At 36.9% G+C, this 23,037-nt stretch overlaps 3 protein-coding genes and 2 long non-coding RNA genes across 6 annotated transcripts; 3 read left to right on the forward strand and 2 right to left on the reverse strand.

Annotated features, from left to right (window-relative positions):
* LOC109847327 (39S ribosomal protein L41-A, mitochondrial-like) lies at positions 570-7,998 on the forward strand. Its single transcript, XM_020416567.1, has 3 exons — positions 570-796; positions 889-953; positions 7,679-7,998. The coding sequence occupies exons 1-3, from the start codon at positions 652-654 to the stop codon at positions 7,754-7,756; spliced, it is 288 nt and encodes a 95-aa protein (XP_020272156.1). The 5' UTR covers positions 570-651; the 3' UTR covers positions 7,757-7,998.
* Positions 1,263-2,928, forward strand: LOC109847344. The gene is made up of 2 exons (XR_002248621.1): positions 1,263-2,216; positions 2,290-2,928. It is a non-coding gene; the product is annotated as an uncharacterized LOC109847344 (long non-coding RNA).
* LOC109847336 lies at positions 5,609-7,059 on the reverse strand. Its single transcript, XR_002248620.1, has 4 exons — positions 7,017-7,059; positions 6,828-6,906; positions 6,612-6,668; positions 5,609-5,690 (listed from the first exon to the last, which is right to left on the reverse strand). It is a non-coding gene; the product is annotated as an uncharacterized LOC109847336 (long non-coding RNA).
* Positions 13,043-14,288, reverse strand: LOC109831018 (sphinganine C4-monooxygenase 2-like). The gene is made up of 2 exons (XM_020398365.1): positions 14,009-14,288; positions 13,043-13,679 (listed from the first exon to the last, which is right to left on the reverse strand). The coding sequence occupies exons 1-2, from the start codon at positions 14,228-14,230 to the stop codon at positions 13,122-13,124; spliced, it is 780 nt and encodes a 259-aa protein (XP_020253954.1). The 5' UTR covers positions 14,231-14,288; the 3' UTR covers positions 13,043-13,121.
* On the forward strand, positions 16,570-22,017 carry LOC109847352 (ubiquitin-conjugating enzyme E2 10). 2 transcript variants are annotated; one of them, XM_020416586.1, is made up of 5 exons: positions 16,570-16,678; positions 16,796-16,875; positions 19,904-20,031; positions 20,422-20,526; positions 21,625-22,017. In XM_020416586.1, exons 2-5 carry the CDS (start codon positions 16,806-16,808, stop codon positions 21,766-21,768), a joined length of 447 nt encoding a protein of 148 aa, XP_020272175.1. In that variant the 5' UTR covers positions 16,570-16,678; positions 16,796-16,805; the 3' UTR covers positions 21,769-22,017. The 2 variants fall into 2 exon arrangements, with proteins under 2 accessions (XP_020272175.1, XP_020272181.1); XM_020416592.1 differs by having other exon boundaries at positions 16,601-16,678; positions 16,785-16,875.

The raw sequence follows: 23,037 nt of genomic DNA on the forward strand, positions 1-23,037 counted from the left end.
TTTCTCTGCGTTACCCAATCATGAACGACTCAGCTGTAGTTATTATATATATATTTTTATAATGGTTGATGCAATAGATAAATGCAAGGGTGAAAAAGAAAGTAAGGTTGATGTGAACCATACCATCATGTTCAATTAATATTTGGCATTTTGTTTCCAAAGGCAATGTACACAATCTTGTCTTTGAATTTATCATTAATCAAACTTGATTTGAAAAATGAGATAAAAAAATCACTTAGATTTATGAAAGAATCAAGTTAATAATTTTTTGCAAAAAAAAAGTTCAATTTTGTTAAATGCCATAGCACTATAGCAGCACCATGTTAATTATGAAAAAAATTTAGCATCCATCAATACCAGCTCCTCCATCCATATAGCCTACAGACATGAGAAAAAGAAGTTCATATTTAATTATAAAATGACTAATCACATCACAAATCAGAATCAGATCCCCACGGTTCATCTTAATTTTCTATGGGTTCGGGTCCAAAGCGGACCTTAACCGCAATATCTACGATTTTACCCGCTAACGATCCATGTATCCTCTATTCAACACGTGGATATCACGCGCTCCTCGTTCCCCCCTTCTCTCTCGCTTTAAACCCCTAGAGGGCGGTTTCTAGGGTTTCGTTTCGTTTTCGTCGGTTAAAAATGCCGTTGGGTTTGATTCTAGGGTTAGGGCGCGCGATGAGGAGGAAGAGAACCTCGTCGCTGAGCATTCTCTCTTCGAAGAGAGCTCCTCGAGATTACTACAAAGGGAAGAACTGCAAGTCCACTGGTTTCCACACTCGAAAAGGTCGAAACCTCTCCTTTTTTTTCTCTTCAATCCTTTCATATTTTTCTCTTTCTAGTGAATATATTACAAGTGAATTGATTCTTGGAATGTAGGCGGATATGTTCTGCAGGATGAGAAACTGCCTCGATATATCGTGCCAGATCTCACTGATTTTAAGGTGATTTTTTAAATACTTTTAGCATTTATTAGAGAAGGAAATTAACTTGGAGAGCCTGCATTTTTTTCCTGCATTTTTTATGATTTTGATATGAAGTTTTGCATCTTTATGGACAAATTTTCAAAACCGGCCCATTTAGACTTTTATTCCCAAAAACGTCCTCGTTCAAAAAAATTGCAAAAACCGACCTGGTTTCAGCCTCAGCGCTGAAACCATGTCGGTTTTTGAAAAAAAAAAATCTGAAACTTCACGGGCCGTGAAGTATAGTAGATCTGCTAAACTTCACGGGAATTCAACTCCCTTGAAGTTTTGGAATTTTTTTTTTCAAAAACCGAATTGGTTTCAACGCTGAGGTTGAAACCAGGTCGGTTTTTGCAATTTTGTTTGAATGAGGTCGTTTTTTGGGGTTAAGTTCACAAATGGGTCCGTTTTGAAAATTTGTCCACATCTTTATTCATTGTGCAAGTTTAGAAACCCTTTTGTTTTATTATGAATCTACGAAGTTGCTCATTTCGTTAGGTGAATGAAGTAGTAAGCGTTCTTTTCTAGGACAGTTCGTGCTGGTCAATGAAAATGTGTGCTTTTGTAAGGGTTACTAGTTGTGAGTTTGAAGGGAGAGGAAAGGGTTAATAGGACATAGTCACATAGATTAGAGATGCAGTGGCTTATGTTGATGGTGGAGTTCGGTAATCGACCTATAGTTTAAATTATGACCCAGAAGATTTTGATGTGCAGAAGCTACAAGTCATGTTACAAGATGTCCTTTATTTTAGCGAGAGGAGATGTACCCACAAGACATTGTATGTAGTGTTGATTATTCACTTTCCGTTGAAAAAGGTAAGATAAATGAAAAATGAAATGTTTGAAGCTCTTTGAGATATGAAGAAAGCATCATATTCATAGGAATGAATGAAATTAGATGAGAACATAATACATCTCTAGAACCAATTGCTCCCTTTTGTAGCTAACTGCTTTTGTGGACTTCAACCCACTGATTATAACGCAACCTCACATAGTTGCCTGCTATAAACGCACATGGTAATTGGAACTTCCATTTGAACTCTTCTGCTCTAATATCAAGATATGCTCCTCATAAGCCAAAACGGCAGAGCACCTGGTTTACGGATGATTCAATGGTTGAGCAATCAGGTTGAAGGAGTAAATTATTGGTTCGTTGCGTGTATACACTGCACCTAGGCACAGAAATAGTGAAGGCATCTAATATATCTCAAGGGACGAGAGATGTTTACTGGCTCAACTAAGGTAACCTTTTGTGGGTCTGAAATTACTATTATTTAATTGTAATCTTCGAAGTAAAGTACATCTTCTGCAGCAGAAATCTGAGCAAGCTGGCGATAAAAGATGCATTAGAGGCTTGATCATGGATAAAGCTCGTTCCTTTGAGTTGTCAACTCAGTTGATTCAGAGCTTGGTGTTAACCGAGTTTCTCTTAAAGCTTAATCTAATTTGAGTTCTTTGAGCGTAATTATAATAGCTTGTATACAGACCTTTTAACTTGTTAACTGCTACTTCTGATTATTAGAAAATCTAGAATGATCATCTGATGTTGCCAAATAAATGCCTAGCTGTAGCCGTATATCATGTCAGGGAGAGTAATTGTCAGATGAATCAGTTCGATTAATCTGGGTTACATGTGGATTTGTTATTCATAGCTAACAGCTGGCGAACTAATGAGATGGAGACATTTATAATGAAACTGTGGTGGCAGGTAGCATAATGAGATGCTTTTGCAACAGTATGATTGCCACATACATTTTAAACCCTTCGAAAACTACTTCTGGTAAAAGCCATGAAAGCTCTCCTGCTGTATTCACCATGTAAAGGATGTCACATTCATATTTTTATAAAGACTATCCGCTTGTAATCACACGAAGGAGTTGGTAAAGGCAGATGCTTGATGGCCATATACCTCCTTAGAAAATTGATTCCAATACAAAGGATGAAATCTGGTCTATATTTGCGAGATAAAGTTATTAGTATATCAAGCCTGCCGCTAATTTCTTCTTGACATTTCATTTATAAATCAGTTTTATGCTGGCTAGGGATGTTAAATGGATGGGTATGGGTTTTAAATGGGCGGGCCATAAATGGGCGGGCATGTTTTGCCCATTTACCCATTTATGGCCCATTTAACATTATTTAAATGGGCGGGTTTTTGCCCGCCCATTTAATAAACGGGTAGCCCATTTGCCCATTTAACTATAATAACTATATATGTATAATACTTTTGGGGTGTTTTTTGTAAACTTTTAGGGGGGTTTTTGTAAACTATTGTGGGCTTTTTGCAAACGTTTTGGGAGCTTTTGCAAACTTGTTGGGGCTTTTGATAAAATACTAACAAATATAGGAACATAAACAAAGATAAACAAAGGCAAACAAGTTCATGATTGAACCATTTACAAGCCTGGATAAAAGTACAGACCACACACATTTGCAAAATTAACCTCAAATTTCCAAACCAAAAACCAAAAGATCAATAACAACAAAATTGCGAGAATATTTAAATGAATTAAGATAGAAAACACAATGTATGCAAGGATCTGTATAAGATCAATAACTTGATATAAATGCCATCATAACTATCAGCAACACGATCACGATTAGTAAGGACAATCTACTTAATTACTTGATAAACTAGAAGAGTAGTAAGTTCGTCTATAAACAAAATAGTAGCACAATCATAGTCCACTTATTTCTCATCTTTCAAATGTTCAGGCATGAACATGATCATGACAGAAGAAAGAAAAGAACAGGATCATCACAGAACCAACATCTCCTTTACAAAATAGCAAGAGGTCATCAGCATGGCACAAATGAGTTATAATGGACCAAGGCAACAAAATGAAAATTAAATGAAAGATGTCTGTTGGTTTCAGAATAACAGAATCAAAATGATAATCATGTCACTGGCTACTCAGAAAATCTTCGACTCTCAAGTATATTAACCTTTCAATGATTACGCGTAAACAGTAAAACTACAGGGGATCACGGGGATCACGAGCACATCAGGAGCTCCATTGTTTTTTGCAGCCTTGGCCACAGCCTTGAGCTCAGCCTCTCTCCTTGCTGCAAGCACTAGGTATGCTCCTCTCTTTGCATACCGATAAGCTAATTGATGTTATAAGAAAGAGAGGAAAGGAGTGATGAGTTTGACTCTGATAATAAGATTTTAGAGGAAGGAGTATATGTAAACTGTTAACTGTAAGATTTTAGAGGAAGGAGTGATGAGTTTGACTCTGATAATAAGATTTTAGAGGAAGGAGTATATGTAAACTGTTAACTGTAAGATAACATTGCTCAAGCATATGTACTATAGGGGTTAATGGCTGAAAGACCCCTGTAGTTTTACTGTTTTAAACCTACTATCCCTCTAGTTTAATTTCTGCTGGAAAATCTTTAAATAAATGAATTTTTCTTCAGAAGTAGACATGTACGCCGTATGCTGTCTTTTATGACTCAAGTTCATCTATATAGATTTCTTCAGAGCATTTACTAACAAATGTATAATCGTAAATATCTTCTAAAGAGGAACATAATGCAGCAGAAATTAGCCATCAAGCCATTTAACTTTAAGAAGAACAAGAAATGAACTTACACGGGTTCGAATTCTCTAATCTTAACAAGCTCTTTCGGAAATCTATGTAGATGAACATAGATTGGTGGTCGATTTTGCTGATTATTTTTTAAAAAGATCTTTTTTTAAAAAATTCTCCCTCCTCATCTTAAAATAAATTGGTGAAAGACAAGTTGTCTGCTCTCCCAACTGACCCCTTATTCTGGAAGCACTACAGGTTATTGACAAATATAGGAAGTAAATAAAGAACCATATCTCCATTCCCATCCTGCAGTAGAATGCTCCAAAAGAAAAAAAGGGGAAAAACATATGCTTTGTGCCGATAAGATAAGCCTCACACAAATAGCCTAGTTTAGCAAATTAGAGTTTCCTTGACAGGCTTTTAGCAAACTATAACTGCTACAATTCAAACAGCATATAAAAGCAATTGTGCAACTTAAAACTGTACACTTGTGTGCATTGAACATAACAGCTATTGAATATGTATGTCCATCATCTACCAAGCTTTCACTAACATTTGGGCATTTGCAAGAGAGAACCCTCATGAAAATGATTTTGGGGAGCGATAAATTGTATATTTGTATAATTACTTAAAACCCATTTAATAAATATCCTCAAAGTCCCATTCTTCAAGATCCCAAAGAAAATTCAGAGAGAATTTTAGGGAGAAGAATCAAAACAGAAGGAGAACTCCTCAAAAAGAAAAGACCTAACAAACTGTTATCGCGAAATTACTCCACAGAAAACTAAAGAAGGGATAATAATTACAATCATTTGAGTAGGAAGTAATGGCATCTAGAGCACTAGAAAGGGGAAAAGGTCTAAAACTTTTCAAGTATAAAGAAATAAACATTGAACACTAGAAACAAATTTCCTAATGAAATGTAACTCACAACAATCCGTTGTCCTTGGCAAATCGACTCATTAATTGTTACTAAGCTAGATTATTAGTCATCAATTGCCACAAATGTCAGTCATGTTTTGTTGGCACTTGATATGTATGTTGTTAGGACAGTTCCTCCTCTAAGGAAAATTTACCTGTCGTGAGTTATTTCACAAATGTCTTCTTTTACGTTTAGAAGTACTCTCATCATCACTACAATCATCATGGATGCTAAATTGATCATTTAAAGACATGATCGCTGAAAAAAATAATTTAATAGCACATCAATTTTGGTAGAAAACACAGAATAAAGTGGAATATAAATTGACTCAACATGAAAATAGATCTATATATGTATTAAGAAGTGACAACACTTGCTGCCTAAATAAAGGAGCAAAAACGAATTTTCAGAAGTTCAAAACTTTGCATGCAGAAAGTATTTTAACAGGTCTCAAAACAATTTTTTCCACAAAGTAGCAAACTCGATGGAACTTTTCAAATGAAGTATATCATTTAATCCCCTGTATAGTCAAAACTAGAATGAAATACATCATAGCAGGATTTGTCCATGATCAATTGATTCTTTAGAACCTATAACCACTTTACTTTACTCGAGCATGGAGTTTAAGAAGTAAGAAGTTTAGCAATTACTTCACAGGTTAAGATACCATATCATGCATGTGTGCGTGTGTATTATACGGATAGATACATTGAAATATAATAAATATTCAACTAAGAGGAGAGGAGTCATGAAAAGAACAGGCTCCAAATCACATATTCCTTTTTCAAATATATCTGCAGCTGCATGACCCTTCAGCATTCGTTATTTTAATAGATATGGTTACATTCAAATCAACTGTAAACTTCAGGAATTGCTAAACAAAAGTCAAAATGCTACTGATTGTCTTCCTACTTTTTAAAATTTTAATTAACTATTTGACATCTAAAATACTGAAGATCTTCCTAATACTAAAAGCATGAATCCAAGAAGAACACTTTTGCTTTGAGCATATGACAAACCAACCATAAGAGTCAACAACCAATATTTTTTTTCTCAAATTTCATTGTCCGATCATAGAAATTCCCAGAACATGACAATTATCAATAAATTATCACCCAAAAAATTTGGGAAATTTAACAGCTAGTCCAAAATTCATAATAAAACTCAAATGTTTCTCACCTGGAGTGAACTGCTCTCCCTTCAAAAGGTTCACTGCTTTGTACTCATACCCCAGCCCTTCAAAATACAAACACAAATTCAATAAAACCTCCAGGATCCATTTCAGCAAAATAGAATACCCCAGCCCTTCAAAATACAAACACAAATTCAATAAAACCTCCAGGATCCATTTCAGCAAAATAGAAATTACAAAGAATTAAAGCATCAAAATCTGACCTTTGAGATTGAGCACAATCCTCACTCGCTGAGAGCACGAGCTCCTCCAGTAAGAGTGCAGCTTCAGCTTTGGAGTCTCCTGAAGAAAACAAAAATCCCAAATAAACAAAAAAGACTTGTCGTTTTCACCTAAGAGATTTGAGAAAGATTTGACTGAATGTTATAGAAAGATTTGAGATTGGGATTCACCTGAGAGAAAGATTGCTATCGCAGGAAGTGGCGGCGACTTGAGGTGGCGGCGACTTGAGGTGGCGGAGGCGGCGACTTCAGCGGCGACTTGAGGCGGCATCGGAGGCTCTGGGTTCGAGAGGCGATTGATGTGGCGGAGGAGGAGGCGGAGGAGGAGGGATTGGGGTCGGAGGCTCGGGTTCGAGAGGCGGTTGAGGCGGCGGCGGAGGAGGAGGCGGAGGAGATTGGGATTGAGGCGGAGGAGAAAGAGGAGATTGGGAATTTGGGATCGTTTGTTTTGGTTTTGGGAATACGGTGGGCGGGTAAACGGGCGAATAAACACTGCCCATTTAGTGCCCATTTAGAATAATGTAAAATGAACCCGCCCAATTAGACCCATTTAATTAAATGGGTGGGCATTGGGCGGGCCAAATGATAGGCGGGTCAGGTGGGTAAATGGGTATGGGCGAAAATTGACATCCCTAATGCTGGCTTTATATATCTTCTATAATGTTAATCGGTAGGCTAGAAATAATTTGTGAAAATGATTTTAAAAGAATGAAGAAGTAATTTGGGTTATTATTTCAATTATTTATAGTTTACTACCCATAATTGTTTTTGACCGTGTAAATAAAGCTGGTGCATTCTACTCGCTCCTAACTTTTAGAGTTATCTTAATGCAGCTTAAGCCATATGTATCTCAATGTGCCAGGGATGCAGCTGCCACCTCCTCCGCTGAGTCAGCTGATGCAAAAAAATGAATGCTATTTGGTTTAACTTTGCTTACACTTAAGTGAGGAGACGTCATTCAGGTGTATCTATTTAATTTCTATTTTGCAGATAATAGCAACCTGCAAAAGCTCTCTTTTCTGAGTGCTTAATCTGGCCATCTATTTCAGTCAATGGTTGATAATTGCATAATTAATGGAAGTGGCAATGTCACCTCTTGTTTGGTGAAAATTCTTCTCCGAATTTATCAATGCATTCCCACCCTTCTTTTTAATATGAAAGCTGAGTTACCATTGTTAAAGCCAAAGGCTTTAGTACGGAAAAGCATTCATTTCCTCCACATCGATCGCGGTCTAAAATACTGTTGTAGTGGTTTGCAGGAGAAACTGTAGCTGGAGAAACTGAAGAATGCCGAACACATTCCTTAAGATAAACTAGAAAATGAGGAGGCACTTCACACAAATCTGTGCTCTTGGGAGCTCCTTTTATCTTCCCAAAACTACTGCTAACATTTACCAGGTCTTAGAGATAATTAACTCATAATTAAATTTAAAAGCAAAAACAAAGACTGATCAGAGAACCCTGTTGTCCAGGGCTGCCTCGCCAATTAATTTGATTCATCCATGGCGTTTAAGATTTATATTATAACCCATGTAATTTGAGATTGCAGAGAGAGCAAAGGGCTGTAAATTGAAGGCATTCTGGTTGCCTCGCCCAATCAATGTTTGCATTTTTTGTCTTTCCTCTGTTTCCTCAATCAGGAGGAGAAAGGCCAGCAAAAATCCCTTTTCCTTTTTCTTTTTCTTTTTCTTTTTTTTTTTTTTTTTTGGGGGGGGGGGGGGGGGGGGGGGATGCCTTCTTTCACAACTTGGCCGGTGGTCTGAGATGTGAATAAGACTGGTATTTTTGTGGTTCATGCATGAGAGAACTTATTAGGCGATCAATTTTTATTCTACATCACACCTACATACCTTGATTATGACCGAAGCCCAATCAACTGACTTTATTATCTTGAGTTCTCATTAATATAGTAAGACCCGCACGGAGCTACATTCTCATGTCATCGAGCCAATGGACAAAAACATGTGCATTATTTGCAACCACCTGCCGACCTTTTTAGAGTTTTTTTTTAAATTTTAAATTTAATTTTTATGTAAGCATATTGCTTGTGATACCCCGAACAAACACCTACAACTGCAGCTTAATGAAGAAACCGCGAAGAATTTCGAAGAAGAACAAGTTTTGGAGTTTGGCGGTCGACTGCGGCACAAGGTCGGTCCGCGAAGAATTTCGAAGAAGAACAAGTTTTGGAGTTTGGCGGTCGACTGCGGCACAAGGTCGGTCGACCGCATACGTGCACAAACTTGAGATTTGGTTCAGGACTTAGCGCGGTCGACCACCACGGTCGACCGCGATACCCTGTAATGGTTTTTGACTCTCTGTCGTTTGATCGCGGTCGACCGTGAGCTTTTGGCGGTCGACGGCGTAGCGGGTATGGGCCTTTTTTGGTTTCCTGTTCTTATTTGGTTTTGGTGTTTGTATAAATACCAATATACGTTCTAGGGTTTCTTAAAGCAAGAGTTTAGGATATTTGGAGCACAGAAAAGATGTATTTTCTGAGCTATTTGTTTAGGGTTTATTTGGAGAGATTAAGAGCTTTGTTTGTGAGATTAGTTTGTTCTTTCGAGTGATTTGTAATCTCAAGTTGTACTATTCTTCTCTATTAGTGTAAACCCCATCCCCTTTTTGCCCCGTGGACGTAGGCAATTACCGAACCACGTTAAAATTGGTGTTTTGTTTGTGCATTGATTTTGGTTGCTTTTGGTCCTCGTTGATCGGCAATTGATTTGGTTCCTCGATACGATTTTTCACCAACAATTGGGGTATTTTGCACAACACTTAATATATTAAATTTTTCTAAACCAGAACCAACTGCAAGAACAATTGCATGTATGAGTAGTTACGACGAACAGTAGTTGCATGCATCTGACACTTGTACCGCACTCACACTCCAGCGAACTAGACGGCCCTGCACGAAACACGAACTCCCTTCGCTCGGTCTTTAATGCCTCGCATCAGCCAAGAGGGAAATGAGGGCAGGTGCGATAAAAACAGTCGTTTTTCATATTCTAGCGGACCAGTCATTAACAAGATTTATTTATGGTCACACAAACAGAGAACCGACCAGCATGAATTTCTTCAGCTTGCGGGTGCTGGGTCCGCTCTAGTGTGTACTTGCCTGGCACGCAATTATGCTGTTGTTTAGTTAGATTTGGTCGTAGCTAGATTTTTCCGCAGCAGCTACAGCAATATATAACTGAGAATTGATGGGCTAACTGTTAGTTCCGCGGTGGCAGTTGACATTATTAATTTGCTTGCCGTCCTCTGGACTCCATTATAGTCTGCAGATACGAGAATTAGTCATCCCCATTCCTGACAAGTATTAAGCTGCCGATGCGCTAGCTGCAACATTCTTTGGCCACCCAAGATATGCCGATAACGTTACTCCACGTACGTATCCATACAAGAATTAGCGGAAGGTCTCTTCCGACCTTAATTACCAAAACTCCGAAGCTGAGGTGAGGAACGAGAGTTAACCATGCCGGCCACGCGAGTATGAAATTAAGTATCGCCGGTTAATTGACTTAGATGAGCTACGTACAGGCGATGCGTAAAATTAGCTAGCCGTCGACTGAGTCAACCCTTATCTGTTGTCTTGAGTTACCACTTGAAGTTATTTTATTCGTAAAGCAATACTCATAAAGTCAACAAGATATGCCAACGACGTCGTCGGTGTTCGCTCGATCTTGCATAGCTTTCTCAATAGACTTATGCGACTTTTAAGTCGTTGACTATGTTCTATTAGCAACGTCATTAATGGTCCATAGGACCCGTTGCCTCTTCTTTGTACGTAAGTTGCAGCTGCAACATAAAATTACAATTCAACCAAGCTACAAATTACAATTTACATGATAGACAGGTTAACACGATCGAGACGCGTTGACTAGAGTTGAAGATGTGATCGGTTCACACATGGATCACATAAATGCTTGCGGAATTCGCAGACCAACTACCTTCCATGTTTACACTATTAATATGCGGTACCTAATTTGATGTTTTGTTCAACGTGGGTCAAAAATAATGCAATATTTAAAGTACACCAGCATCCAGTGACAATATTGGATCATGGTGACGAAAGTCGTAGCGCATTCCAAATGGATCAATGATGTTGATGTTTACTCGCTACGTATTGATTGATTGCATGACTTAGTCTAGGGCTTTCTTTTGTTGTACCAAGGTTTTAGATCTATCGATCGAATTCCTCCAAATTAATATCCGCTCCTTGCATTAGTCAATTCTGTCAGTTAAATGTTATTTGTTATTTTTCTGGCATATCTCGGTACGTATAAGCACTTAGGTAAGTATGGATTCAAGATTTTTGAAGATAAAAAATCCCTATGCAACAATTTTAATACTTGCTGGTAAAAAAAGGTTTTACCAATTCTCATTCCTTGCGGCCCCGTTTGTTAAATGGTTAAGGAAGATGGATTAAAAAAAAAGAATTAACATAGTTAACCAACTTGATAATCTGAAAGACTAAATTATTAACTCATTATATAAGTTTTATTTTAGCCATTGTGATCATTTTTAGTGTTTGGGAATAACAAGGATTTTGACTATTTTCTTTATAATTAGAAGAGTTAATGTTTGGTGGAAATTTTATAGTAAATAAAATGAAAGAAATTTGATTTGTATTCTCCTGATCTTAATTACAATTGAATTTCCTGATTACAAAAGAGAGGAGAATTGATCTGTATTCTCTCCTTTGTTTAGTTTTGGGTTCTTTACGGTGGCGATGAAGTGCCTCCCTCGAATGCTCGCATCGAATTTGCTCTCCGTTGACGATCCGAACGTCTTGATTCACTGGAACAATATCTTCTCCTCAAGATTTGACGTTGTGATGAACTTGCGTGGCAAGTTTGAAATTCTGAACGAGTTGATAACTCAGAGCGAGTTTAAACTCTTGAAAAAGAGTTGATTTGAACCGAAAATCGGTTAATAGCCAAGTGAATTTGATGTTGCTCCAGGATGCCTCAAGATCTCCTTGTTGCCAAGTATTTCTCTCCAGCTGATCTCCTCAAAAGCCAGCCTTTGATCTCTTCTTTGCTGCTGAAAAGAGGATCGATCCGAGAGCCAAAAAACGAGCCCGAACTCAGTTGAGTTTTCTCCTATTTATTGGAGATTAATGGGTATAACCACCCCCTAAATCCGCTCCAACGTGGGCGAGAATCCCTCAAAACGTGGGGGAAATGGTTCTGAAACCATTCGACTCGTGTTTGAATGAGTCAAACGTCCTAGTTGGCGTTCAGGACCCTAACTCCGCGTTTTAGACTGGAGATGCGGAGTTGGGCACCCGCTGAATGTTGAAAAACGCGAGGGCGGCCCGCGTTTTGTTTGCTGAGGGTTGAAAAAGCCGGGGTCGTTTGCGTTTCAAGAACTGAAACGCGAGGGTGAATTCCGCGTTTTAGAAGGAGCTAATGACTTATAGCTTCTTCTGTAGAGCGTTGCAAAGACCATTGTTCAGTAATCTTCGTCTTGGCTCCTTGAAAATATGAGATTCGTCAGATTGTAAACTCCTGATGTTGATTGTGAATGCTGTTGATTAGAGCTTTCATCAGTTGTTACGAAGGTCGTCAGATTGTAACATTCATCGTTCTACGTAAAAATCTTCAAATTGTAACATTTTGGAAGTCGTCAGATTGTAACTTCCATCATCGGTGTTTGATGGGGATTGGCTATCTGTTGTGATTTTTAGACAGCCTACATTTAACTCTTAATCCTTCTAAATAGAAGTATTAGTAAACCCTTTATTTTGAGGGGTTAACTCATTTTAATCCCTCTAGAGGGGTTAGCTTAACCCTTCTATATTTTTTATTTTTGGCAAATTAATTATGGAGGGTTAACTGATCACTTGAACTCTTGTATAGATTTTTTTTTGTTTAATTGGCGGGTTAAGAAGGGGGTTAAGTCTCCTTAACCCCTCACCAAACCCTTTGCCAAACGGTACCGATTCAAAAGTATGAGATATTTATCTTTCCTTACACGCACTAAAGAAAGAGGGAGTTTCTCTTATATATAATGTATATGTTTTTTCTTCTGCGTTGATCCATCCACATCATTAAATGATGTGTTGTCTGCAAATTTCACATTCTCATCGGTGTAACAAAAAAAGTAAAATAACAACTAACTAGAAGTACGAGGCATTTAATAAATCTCACCTCACGTGACGTACTTACGCTTATTGATCTACTACTATATATATGGTACACGTTAATTAATTTCTCTTAGAAACTCCAGAGAGGAAGCATATATATACTACAAAGTCGACGATCATAATTACAGCTCTTTTGCAATCTTCGCTTCAAACCCACCACCCTCTCTTCTCTCAATCTCATACCCAGCATAAGTCCCTAAAATCTTATCCCACATCACGAAAAAAGGCTGAGCAAAATTGCACCTGCTCCCCTTCAACTGATGATGGATTTCGTGGTAAGCGGTGTTGTTACCAAACACCAAGTGGAAAGGATTCCAGGGCAGCAGGATCCCACAGTGGTCGTCGATCCCTTTGACAGTCGCGAAGGAGAAGAAAAATACCGAAGTTCTCGCCGACATGCCCGAGACGAAGAAGGCCAGGGCCCCGGCCAGGGTTTCGGTGAGGATCCCGTCGACCGGGTGGTTGTACTGAGCGCCGTAAGCGTAGGGAGCGGAGAGGCGATGGTGCCACGAGTGGAACCTCCGGTACAAGTACTTGTTGAGGTGCATGTATCGGTGGATGAAGTACTGCCAGGTATCGAAGACCAGCATCGCGACGAAAAACTGCGCCGCGATGTTCACTGTGAAAGTAGTTGCGCTTGAGCTTGGGTTGTGGGGAGGAACACTGTCGTCTGCGGTTGCCTGAATAATTAAGAGATGGAAATATTGTCAGGGACGAATTTTTAGGATATACTAGATTGTTATATATATATATATATCTTTTTTGTGTGATTATCTGTATTTGTAGCATCACTTGTATACCAAAATATCTTAGGATATATATATTATATATGTTATTATACCTTTTGTGCTTGAATATTATACATATTTGTAACATATTGGTTTTTCCGGATAGATCAACGTACATGCGTATGCTTGCGTAAAAAGAATTTCCAATTGTCATTATAATAAATTGGGCTAGCTAGCTAAGGTTCTAATTATTTCTAAAATTAATGTATTTGTTAACGTACCTTAAATAAAATTAGAGCTATCGTAGCCTGGATAGCTTGTTGGAGGAGCACTCCTTTGACAACCTCACGCTTCGAAACCAAGTTCTTGGTCTCTTCATCTCTTCTTGAATGCAGTCTATACTTATCCAAATTTCCCAAAATCTCATAGAATCCTGAATAAACCCAATAAATTACGATCGGCACAATCATCGCCAAGAACTCATCTGATCGCATAAAGCTCATCCTGTGAACGATCGAAATGTTTTGGTATAATGGTATGTATATATTTCTGTGTATATATGAGAGATCAGAGAGGGGAATGAGAGAAAGCCAGGGCTCTTGAGTGTTTATATAGAAGATGGGTCATGTACATTCATTCATGAATCATGCAAATCTAAAATATGGAAAGTAGCGTGTAAAAGGGAAAAAATTGTGCTTTGACTCTTCTGACTTGTTAGCTGGCAAGCGAGAGTATTTTATAAGGTCGTCGATCCATTAATAATAATAAAATAAAAACATAATGCCGGGTATTAATTATATGACAATGAGAGCGTTGATGCAGTCAAGTTCCTTGAAACTTTCTTTGGATACTTGTTTAATATTAATTAGGTTAATTATATGAAGGGTGCTTCTACGGGACCCGAAAATGTGACAGATAGGAGGGACATTTGAGGTGTCTCCCCTTATATTACGTAATAAGCTAGTCATGACCAGTTTGTTATGCAATCAGAAGGGGACACCTCACCTGTCGTCCTCTATTTGTCCCATTTTCGGGGCCGTACGTGAGGCATTTTTCTTATATAAATTCCCATCAAATAAGGTTTAGGAGAGTGATCTCGTAATAATGTTGACCAAAGACCTCTTATGCATCTAAAGGAAACTCATCCAATTCACATGGTAACAAAAGAAAGATGACCTCGTATTCTTCGCGATCATCCGGATGACATTCAGAATCTTTTAGATAGTAATTATTCTAGGATTCCTATGTTCCCTCGCTTTGCATTGTGGAATTGTTTCTCTCTGGGCCCTACGCTAATTTATGAGTATATATATTTAAATTAATTGATTAACATACTAAAGTAATTTAGTAGCAAATCTTATTAGAGTCGACTAATATTCCCAACAATTAATATTAGAGTGAAGTTGATTGTGAAGGTATTACTCCCAACAAAGCTTGCCGTTGTATATAGGATGAGCAATTTGGCTCGTCATCATGGAACTGATACTTTTTAATGGGGATACAAGTTGAACGTTAACGATAATAACTTGATCTACTTTCTCTCTAACTCACTAAATAAGTTGGTATATTGCAGCTACTTATTTATCCAATAAAACATGTAATCTAAAAGCTACAGCCTTAATTTGAAAGCTAAACACTTCTAAACATGGAACTAATACTAGCATGTGTACCAGTAATTCTGCGAAATTCATATATACATATATAGTTTTTTTGCCCCAGTATAGAGTTAGCACCAGAGAATTCACTAGAATTCAATTCCAAAGGTATACGTGCATTAACTATCAGGATTTTCGATACTAGCCTTTTAAATCTTTAATATTTTGAAATTAGTTCCTTAATTAAACTATTGAAGTTTCTATTGGACCCTTTAAAACCTTGCGTATCGATTGTAATTGACTATTTCTAAGAATTTAGGGGTCTAATAGCAATTTTAGTGTTTTGAGGGACAAATTTGGAAACTACTTCTCTTAATAGAGAGTCCAATGACTTGAGGGACTGATCTCAAAACCAATATTGTTAAAACTAGTACTGTGATAGTGCAAATTCTATGTGGCTTCATCTTAATGGTTGGAACTGGAATAGAGGGATATGATTGGAATAACTGGATACTTTTAAAGCAAAATACTTAAAACTAGATCATGATCAATTCTGACCCGATTTTTATCCTAAACTAGGTTACATTTGGTCCCTATAGGGTGGTTTGTAAAAAAACCTATTTTATACCCCAAATTTTAACTTGAAATGAACGGGGCCAACTCAATCGTTATTTTACACAAACACAAGGGCAATCAAAACTAGACTAGAACACTGATTGTCAGAAAACCCTCTTAATAATTTGAGAATATTCCCCAGAAGTAGACCCACTTCCACCTACACATCAACAAGTGGGCTTCACACGAACTTTTTCTTGAGAAGGTGATAAACCGTGGGCTTTAAATCCAGGTCCAAAGAAGAAATTCCTAATTTCTCACGTCCAATCGTTCCCGCCCCGTAAGTCAGAAAAGGAAAAATTTACAAAATAGACATATTTTACTAAATCATACGAGTCTCGTATGTTCCGAGTGATCTGTTTTACAAAATCGATATTTTACAAAACAGACCATTCAAAATATTTAGCAAAACGATCTGTTTTGCTAAGTATTTAACAAAATAGGTTTATTTCGCAAATTTCGCCCCAGAAAACTATATTATGTTAAGGATCAGATCGGATCTCATCCGTCGATTTAACAACTTGGCTCGCCACTACTGTGATTTCCACCGTTCATTTTGCCGTCCCCCGTCCACTCACGCTTTTCTCACGCTCCCTTTACGATTACTTTTCCCGAAACATTATTTTATTCATAAAAGTAAATTAAAAAAAAAGAGAGATATTAAACTCGTCCTCTCTATCTCTCCACTTTCTTTTTTTTCTCAATCTTGGTGCGTTACAGAGAGGATCCTTCGATTTCGAGGTAATCCTCAACCTCTGCTTTTTATTTCGCTTTCGATCTCTAGATTTGGTTTCATTTTGGAGTTCGATTTGATTTTTTTTGTTTTTGCTTTTGTTGAATTTTTGAGAGGGGGATTAGGTTTTGGGCGATGGCGTCGAAGCGGATCTTGAAGGAGTTGAAGGATCTGCAGAAAGATCCGCCAACTTCCTGCAGCGCAGGTATCATCAGATCCGATCCGTTTCGTTTATGTTCGGTTTTTATTTTGATTTTTGCAGTATTTTCTGTAAATTTTGATTGTAGATCTAGGAAAATTCTGCTTTTGATTGTATCGATTATAGGTTTTTATCGTGTGAATTGAGAAATCCTTCAAAAAAAAATTTTTTTTTTGGATTTTTGCGCTTGTATAACTTCTCACTCGCTGCAGATCCGCGCGGTGGGAGGAAAAAGTACACGCATGCGTTACTTGATGTTTTCTTCTGATTTGACCATTTCTTTTGACTTTTGTTTATATGTAAAAATTAACAAAGTAATAAATAACCAAAGTATGTCAATGATGACAGTGGGCAATTATGAACAATCCCTTAGGTTGTGCTTGAACTAGATGACGTATGCAAATAGTGGGCTCCAGATTGCATCGACCTTGACTAAAATCATGGATTGCTTTATTGAAAGTTAAGAACTCATGGATTGCTTTATTAGAGTTAAGAACTCATTGTTACCTGGCTTAATAGGCTTTGCTATTTAGTGTTTGAAATTGTTATTGGGCTTTGTTAATGAGCGGCACACCATAGTGGTGGATCTAGAAAATTTTTATTAAAGGTGGGGTTGATAAGTATCTATTTACCTAAATGAAAATGGGCTACGAATTTCAATGGGGGTTGAATGCAAATGGGCTACTAATTTGAAATGCAAATTACTTAAGATTTCAAAGTCAAATTTAAAACTATAGGAAAATCTTAATTGTAGAAGGCTTTAAATGTAATTTGTTGATTGTTAGGGGTGCAATTGAACTCCTAATCAACATTATGCGTCCGCAATTTCATGAGCGATAACCCATAATGTTTTTCCAGGTTTTGACCTATTGGCCATTACATTTGTGGAGACCAAAATTCACAATATCATGAGCATATAACCCATGATTTTTTTTTGCCATTTTTTGTCATTTGAACTGGTTAGTAAATAATTTTGCGGACTAAAATTTAAGATTTCGTGAGCAATAACCTACGATTTTTGGTCATTTTTACTTGTTTCAATCATTTGGTAAATAATTCTGTGGAGGCTAAAAATCAAGAAATTTAGAGCTCTTACCTACTATTTTATGGACACTTTTAGTTGTTTCGACCTGATTACAAATAATTTTGCTGATGCCGAAATTCACTATTCCGTGAGCTATAGCCATAAATTTTTACCATTTTTAGTTATTTTGACCTGTTGGCAAATAATTTTGTGAATGCCTAAATTCGCAATTTCATGCGCTATATAACTTGTGATTTTTTGCCACTTTTAGCCATTTGGACCAGTTGGCAATAGTTTTGTGGAGGCCAAAATTCACGATTTTGTGAGTTATAACCCACGATTTTTGGCCATTTTTAGTTGTTTTGACCAGTTCGTAAATAATTTTATGAAAAATAAATTTGCGATTTCATGAGCTATAACGCATGATTTTTGCTCATTCTTAGTTATTTTAACACATTGTTAATTTCAAGGAGGTCAAAATTCATGATTTTATGAGCTATATCCCACAATTTTTTTTGTCATTTTAGTCGTTTTGACCCGTTAACATATATTTTTACGGAGGCCAAAATTCAAGATTTTGTGTGCTATATAACCTAGGTGTTTTTGGCAATTTTTAGTCATTTTAAGAACTGGCAAATAATTTTGCGGAGCCTGTAATTAAAGATTTCATGAGCTGTTGCTAAATTATTTTGTGGAGGTTAAATTTCTTATTTTATTGAGTTATAATCCACAAATTTTAGTGATTTTGGGCCATTGTCAAATAATTTCACAACGGGCAAATATCATGATTTCGTACGTTATAACCCATGATTTTTGACCATTTTAGTCATTTTTACTAGTCACCAAATAACTTCGTGGAGGCAAAAAAAGCATGATTCCTTAAGCTGTAACCCACGGTTTTTAGATATTTGTAGTCTTTTCGGCCTATTGGCAAATAATTACGCGCAGGGCAAATGAAAGATTTTATGAGCTATTATCCATGATTTTTTTGCCATTTTTAGTTGTTCTGACCCATTGTGAAATAATTCTATGGAGGCTAAAATAAACTATATTATGAGCTATAACCCATGCTTTTTTTGGTATTTTAGTTATTTTGATCTATTGTCAAACAATTGAGAAATTTTTTTACTAGGTTGGAACTATTAAGTTCAATCTGTCAGTACTAACCTGGGTATTTATAATTTTCTATACAGCAACATAAGTGGTTAGCCAACAGTATTATGCATAGCTTTATGCATATCTGTATTTGTATTACTCTAAAACTTGATACGGAACATACATTATTTGTCCCAAGACTACATTATTAGTGAAACTACCAGAACTCCAACATTGATAGGCTCTCCAACATCTATCAGTGCTCTATAAATGACAACTGTTTCCTCATTGAATTTCCAGCTGCTATATAGTAAATATTAAAGAACAATGAAAACAATCTGAAGGTTGATCACATTATCAATAATTATACTTGTTGCTCAATTAGGCCTACTTCACGTAATAATGGTTGAGGATAGGTTGATAGAAGTCCTTGGAGAAAATTTATTATGACCTTTTTTTAAAAATAACAATACTAAAATGAAATTAAGCATATGCCAAACTATTCAAAAAAATATTATTTATTTTGATTGATAACTATAAAATTTGGTAATAATTAATATGAGTGACTAGCTTCCTCTTTGTTTGGTTCACCCAGTGGGGCACCAGACTTAAACAACATAAACTTTTGGAAATCAACATCCTTAATTCACCCTAGTTCAAATCCTGCACCATCTATCCTTCCTTTTGTTATTATCATTCTAGGAAACTAAAAAGTAGCTGTTGAAAATTTGAAGAGTTGTCAAATCTTTTCGTGTCTAGTTTTATTGTACTCTATGTGTGATAAGGCACAAATCGAGTGAAGTGATCAACTACTATCTGAAAACACACACACCCCGCACACAAAAGAAAAAAAAAGATGGAGATGATGATTGTGGTATTGATTGATAATGACTGCTTAGTTGTGAGTCTTTGCAGGCCCCGTGGCTGAAGACATGTTCCATTGGCAAGCAACTATAATGGGCCCCCCAGACAGTCCTTATGCAGGAGGTGTCTTCCTAGTTACCATCCATTTCCCTCCAGATTATCCATTTAAACCACCGAAGGTATTACTGGGACTATACTAGCACTAGTTGATTGTATAATTTGTTGCATGAAATTAATCTCAAGTGCATCGCTTGGATATTTGCATATTTGTCGTAGGAAATGTATTTACATGCATAATCAGTGTTGGTTAGATCTGGTTGCAGCTAGAGACATACACCATAATTAAGTGATGATACCTTCTAGATCTGGTTACGGCTTGAAACATAAAAGAAAGTTTTAAATGTTCTAATCGTGTTAATAACAAGTGATATTTTTCTCACAGAATTAGAGGCTGCATGTCAGCCCCTGGGTGACTCCATAGGACTTGGAAGAGCGAATATTTCAGTAGTATAATAGAAATAATTCTGGAATTAATTGTTATCGGTTGCTAAATAATTTTGCACTTGCAGGTGGCATTCAGGACAAAGGTCTTCCATCCAAATATTAACAGCAACGGAAGCATTTGCCTTGACATCTTGAAGGAGCAGTGGAGCCCAGCATTAACTATATCCAAGGTCACTATATTTCTTTCACACTTGATTCCAGCTTCCCTTTGTCAAATGAGCTGGCATTTGCAGATTAAGTAGCTTTGTGGATTAAATTTGAATAGGAGCTCTAGGATTTTAACAGAAATTTTGCCAAAACCAGTGCCATCTCTACGTCCACCCTCTACAATGCAAATTAGTATTAGCATCACTTGGATGGCCCTTATTTATGGGGAGGACCTTTTTCTTTTTAACTTTGCATTGCTGGTTTATGTAGCTGTTAGAAGGCGTGTGAGGTTTTGTTTTTGGCTAGGTGGATAGCATCTGTCTAGTTACCAGTACTCTAAAAGTTGGTGGATGTTAGATTATAGTGTGGTTGATCTATTTATTGACACAACAAATGGACATATACCTCAACAACAACAAAGCATTCTGTCCCAAATTTTAGGGATCGGCTAACAGGGTCGGTACTAGTCTTCTCTGTTACTAGTCTTCTCTGTTCTGTCAAGGGAATTCCTCTTCACTAAAGTAATCATTATCTTATCCTTTTTCACGTAGTTCTCTTAGGTGTTACCTTTTGTGCTCCTTTCTTCATTAACTGTAATCTTAAGCCTTCTCCTAATTTGCTATATTCGCACCCTTTGTTGCTTATGCTCAAATCATCTCAAACGTTTCTTTAACTTTACCTTTATTAGGAGCAACCTCTAACTTCCTAAGGATGTGTTCCTTTCTTACCCTATATCATATAATATATCTACTTAGGATATATCTAGTCGTTCATTGTAACATTCACATTCTACTACACCCATCTTTTGCACATCTTTTTTCTTACTTCTCCTACATTCAGATCCATAAAGCCTTGTGGGTTTTATTGTCATCTTATTGAATTTTCCCTTCAACTTATCCTTCACTGTCTGTCCCATGCAATGGTGGAGGAGAGTTGCATTGGGTAGCTGATAACTAGCATCGCTATGAAATAGATGTAATGTGCTTCCTCTATGAGAAAAGCAACAACACCATGTAACAACCTGTGTATTCAATGATAATCCGTTATAACCTGCTCAAGTTCAAGCATTTTTGGTCCCTTTTTGTTAACCTGGCCAGAAGGGCTTTTCTGTTAATTTCCAGGTGCTTCTCTCGATATGTTCTTTGTTAACGGATCCAAACCCGGATGACCCGTTAGTTCCCGAGATTGCTCACATGTACAAGACAGATAGGAACAAGTATGAAACTACTGCAAGGAGCTGGACCCAGAAGTATGCAATGGGTTAGAATTATGAGGGTCTGGGTTGATTTGAGGCTACTCTCCTTCCTTTCTCTTGTTTGTTAAATGGGTTGCTGTTGTCCTGTATTTGTTCTATTTCGAGGATGAAATTATCTGTTATTGTCTCTTTAAAAAAAAGTCTTGGAAGGGAAACCTCAAGTTGCTCTGTAGAGGAAAAAGAATGACAAACATATTACTGCTTTGATTGTTTTCTGTGTGTTAGGAATATTGACTTCATCCCGTCTCTTTTACTAACTGTACTTCATCATCATCCTGAATGTTGGGAACATTTCAATGGACTAATTGTGCTGCTGAACAAAGTACAGAGATGCCAATATTAACCGCGTAAGTTATTGTCATCTATGCCAATAGATTCTATGTTCAAATAATTTTCCTTGTAAAAGAAGCATCTTTATTCATGATCTTTCTTATGTTGGAATAAGCATCTCTTTAATGTTAAATGTTTAACGCATGAGGTTATTTATCATTTGTGCCAAATTACTTGCGTATTCAAAATTTCCTTTAATTGAAGCATTTTTCTTCTACATTTTTAGCATGTTGGCAACGCATCTCAGTTTTCTTCATTTTTATTCATGATTTTTCTTCTACATTTTTACCGAATGATGTTGTTAACGTCCGTGCCAAATTACTTCTGTATTTAAAATTTCCTGCAACGGAAGCATTATTATTCCTCAGTTTTCTTCAGTTGGCAACTGGCATCTCACAGCCGCATTATCTGGTGCTGTGTCTTTATCAACTGGATAATTAATGTGCCAAGTAGAGAATGACTTTTGCATCGTGTAGTCGTATTCATGCCTCTTTATTTTTTATTCTGTACTAAGAAATTTCAATTGTTTGTGGGACAAATTTTCAAAAGAGGCCCATTTTGATTTTTATTCCCAAAAAACGACCCTATTCAAACAAATTTACAAAAACCAACCTGGTTTTAGTCTTAACGCTGAAACCAGGTCGGTTTTTGAAAATTTTTTTCCGAAACTTCACGAGAGTTGAACTCCCGTGAAGTTTAGTAGATCTGCTAAATTTCACGGGAGTTGAACTCCCGTAAAGTTTAGCAGGTTTACTAAACTTTACAAGAGTTCAACTCCCGTGAAGTTTCGGAAAAAAATTTATAAAAACTGACCTGGTTTCAGCGCTGAGGCTGAAACCAGGTCGATTTTTGTAAATTTGTTTGAATATGATCGTTTTTTGGGATTAAGTTCACAAATGGGTCTCTTTTGAAAATTTGTCCATTATTTGTGTCAAGGCCCCGAATTTTA

The sequence above is a fragment of the Asparagus officinalis genome, chromosome 1 (assembly GCF_001876935.1).
Source record: "Asparagus officinalis chromosome 1, Aspof.V1, whole genome shotgun sequence".
NCBI lineage: Eukaryota > Viridiplantae > Streptophyta > Magnoliopsida > Asparagales > Asparagaceae > Asparagus > Asparagus officinalis.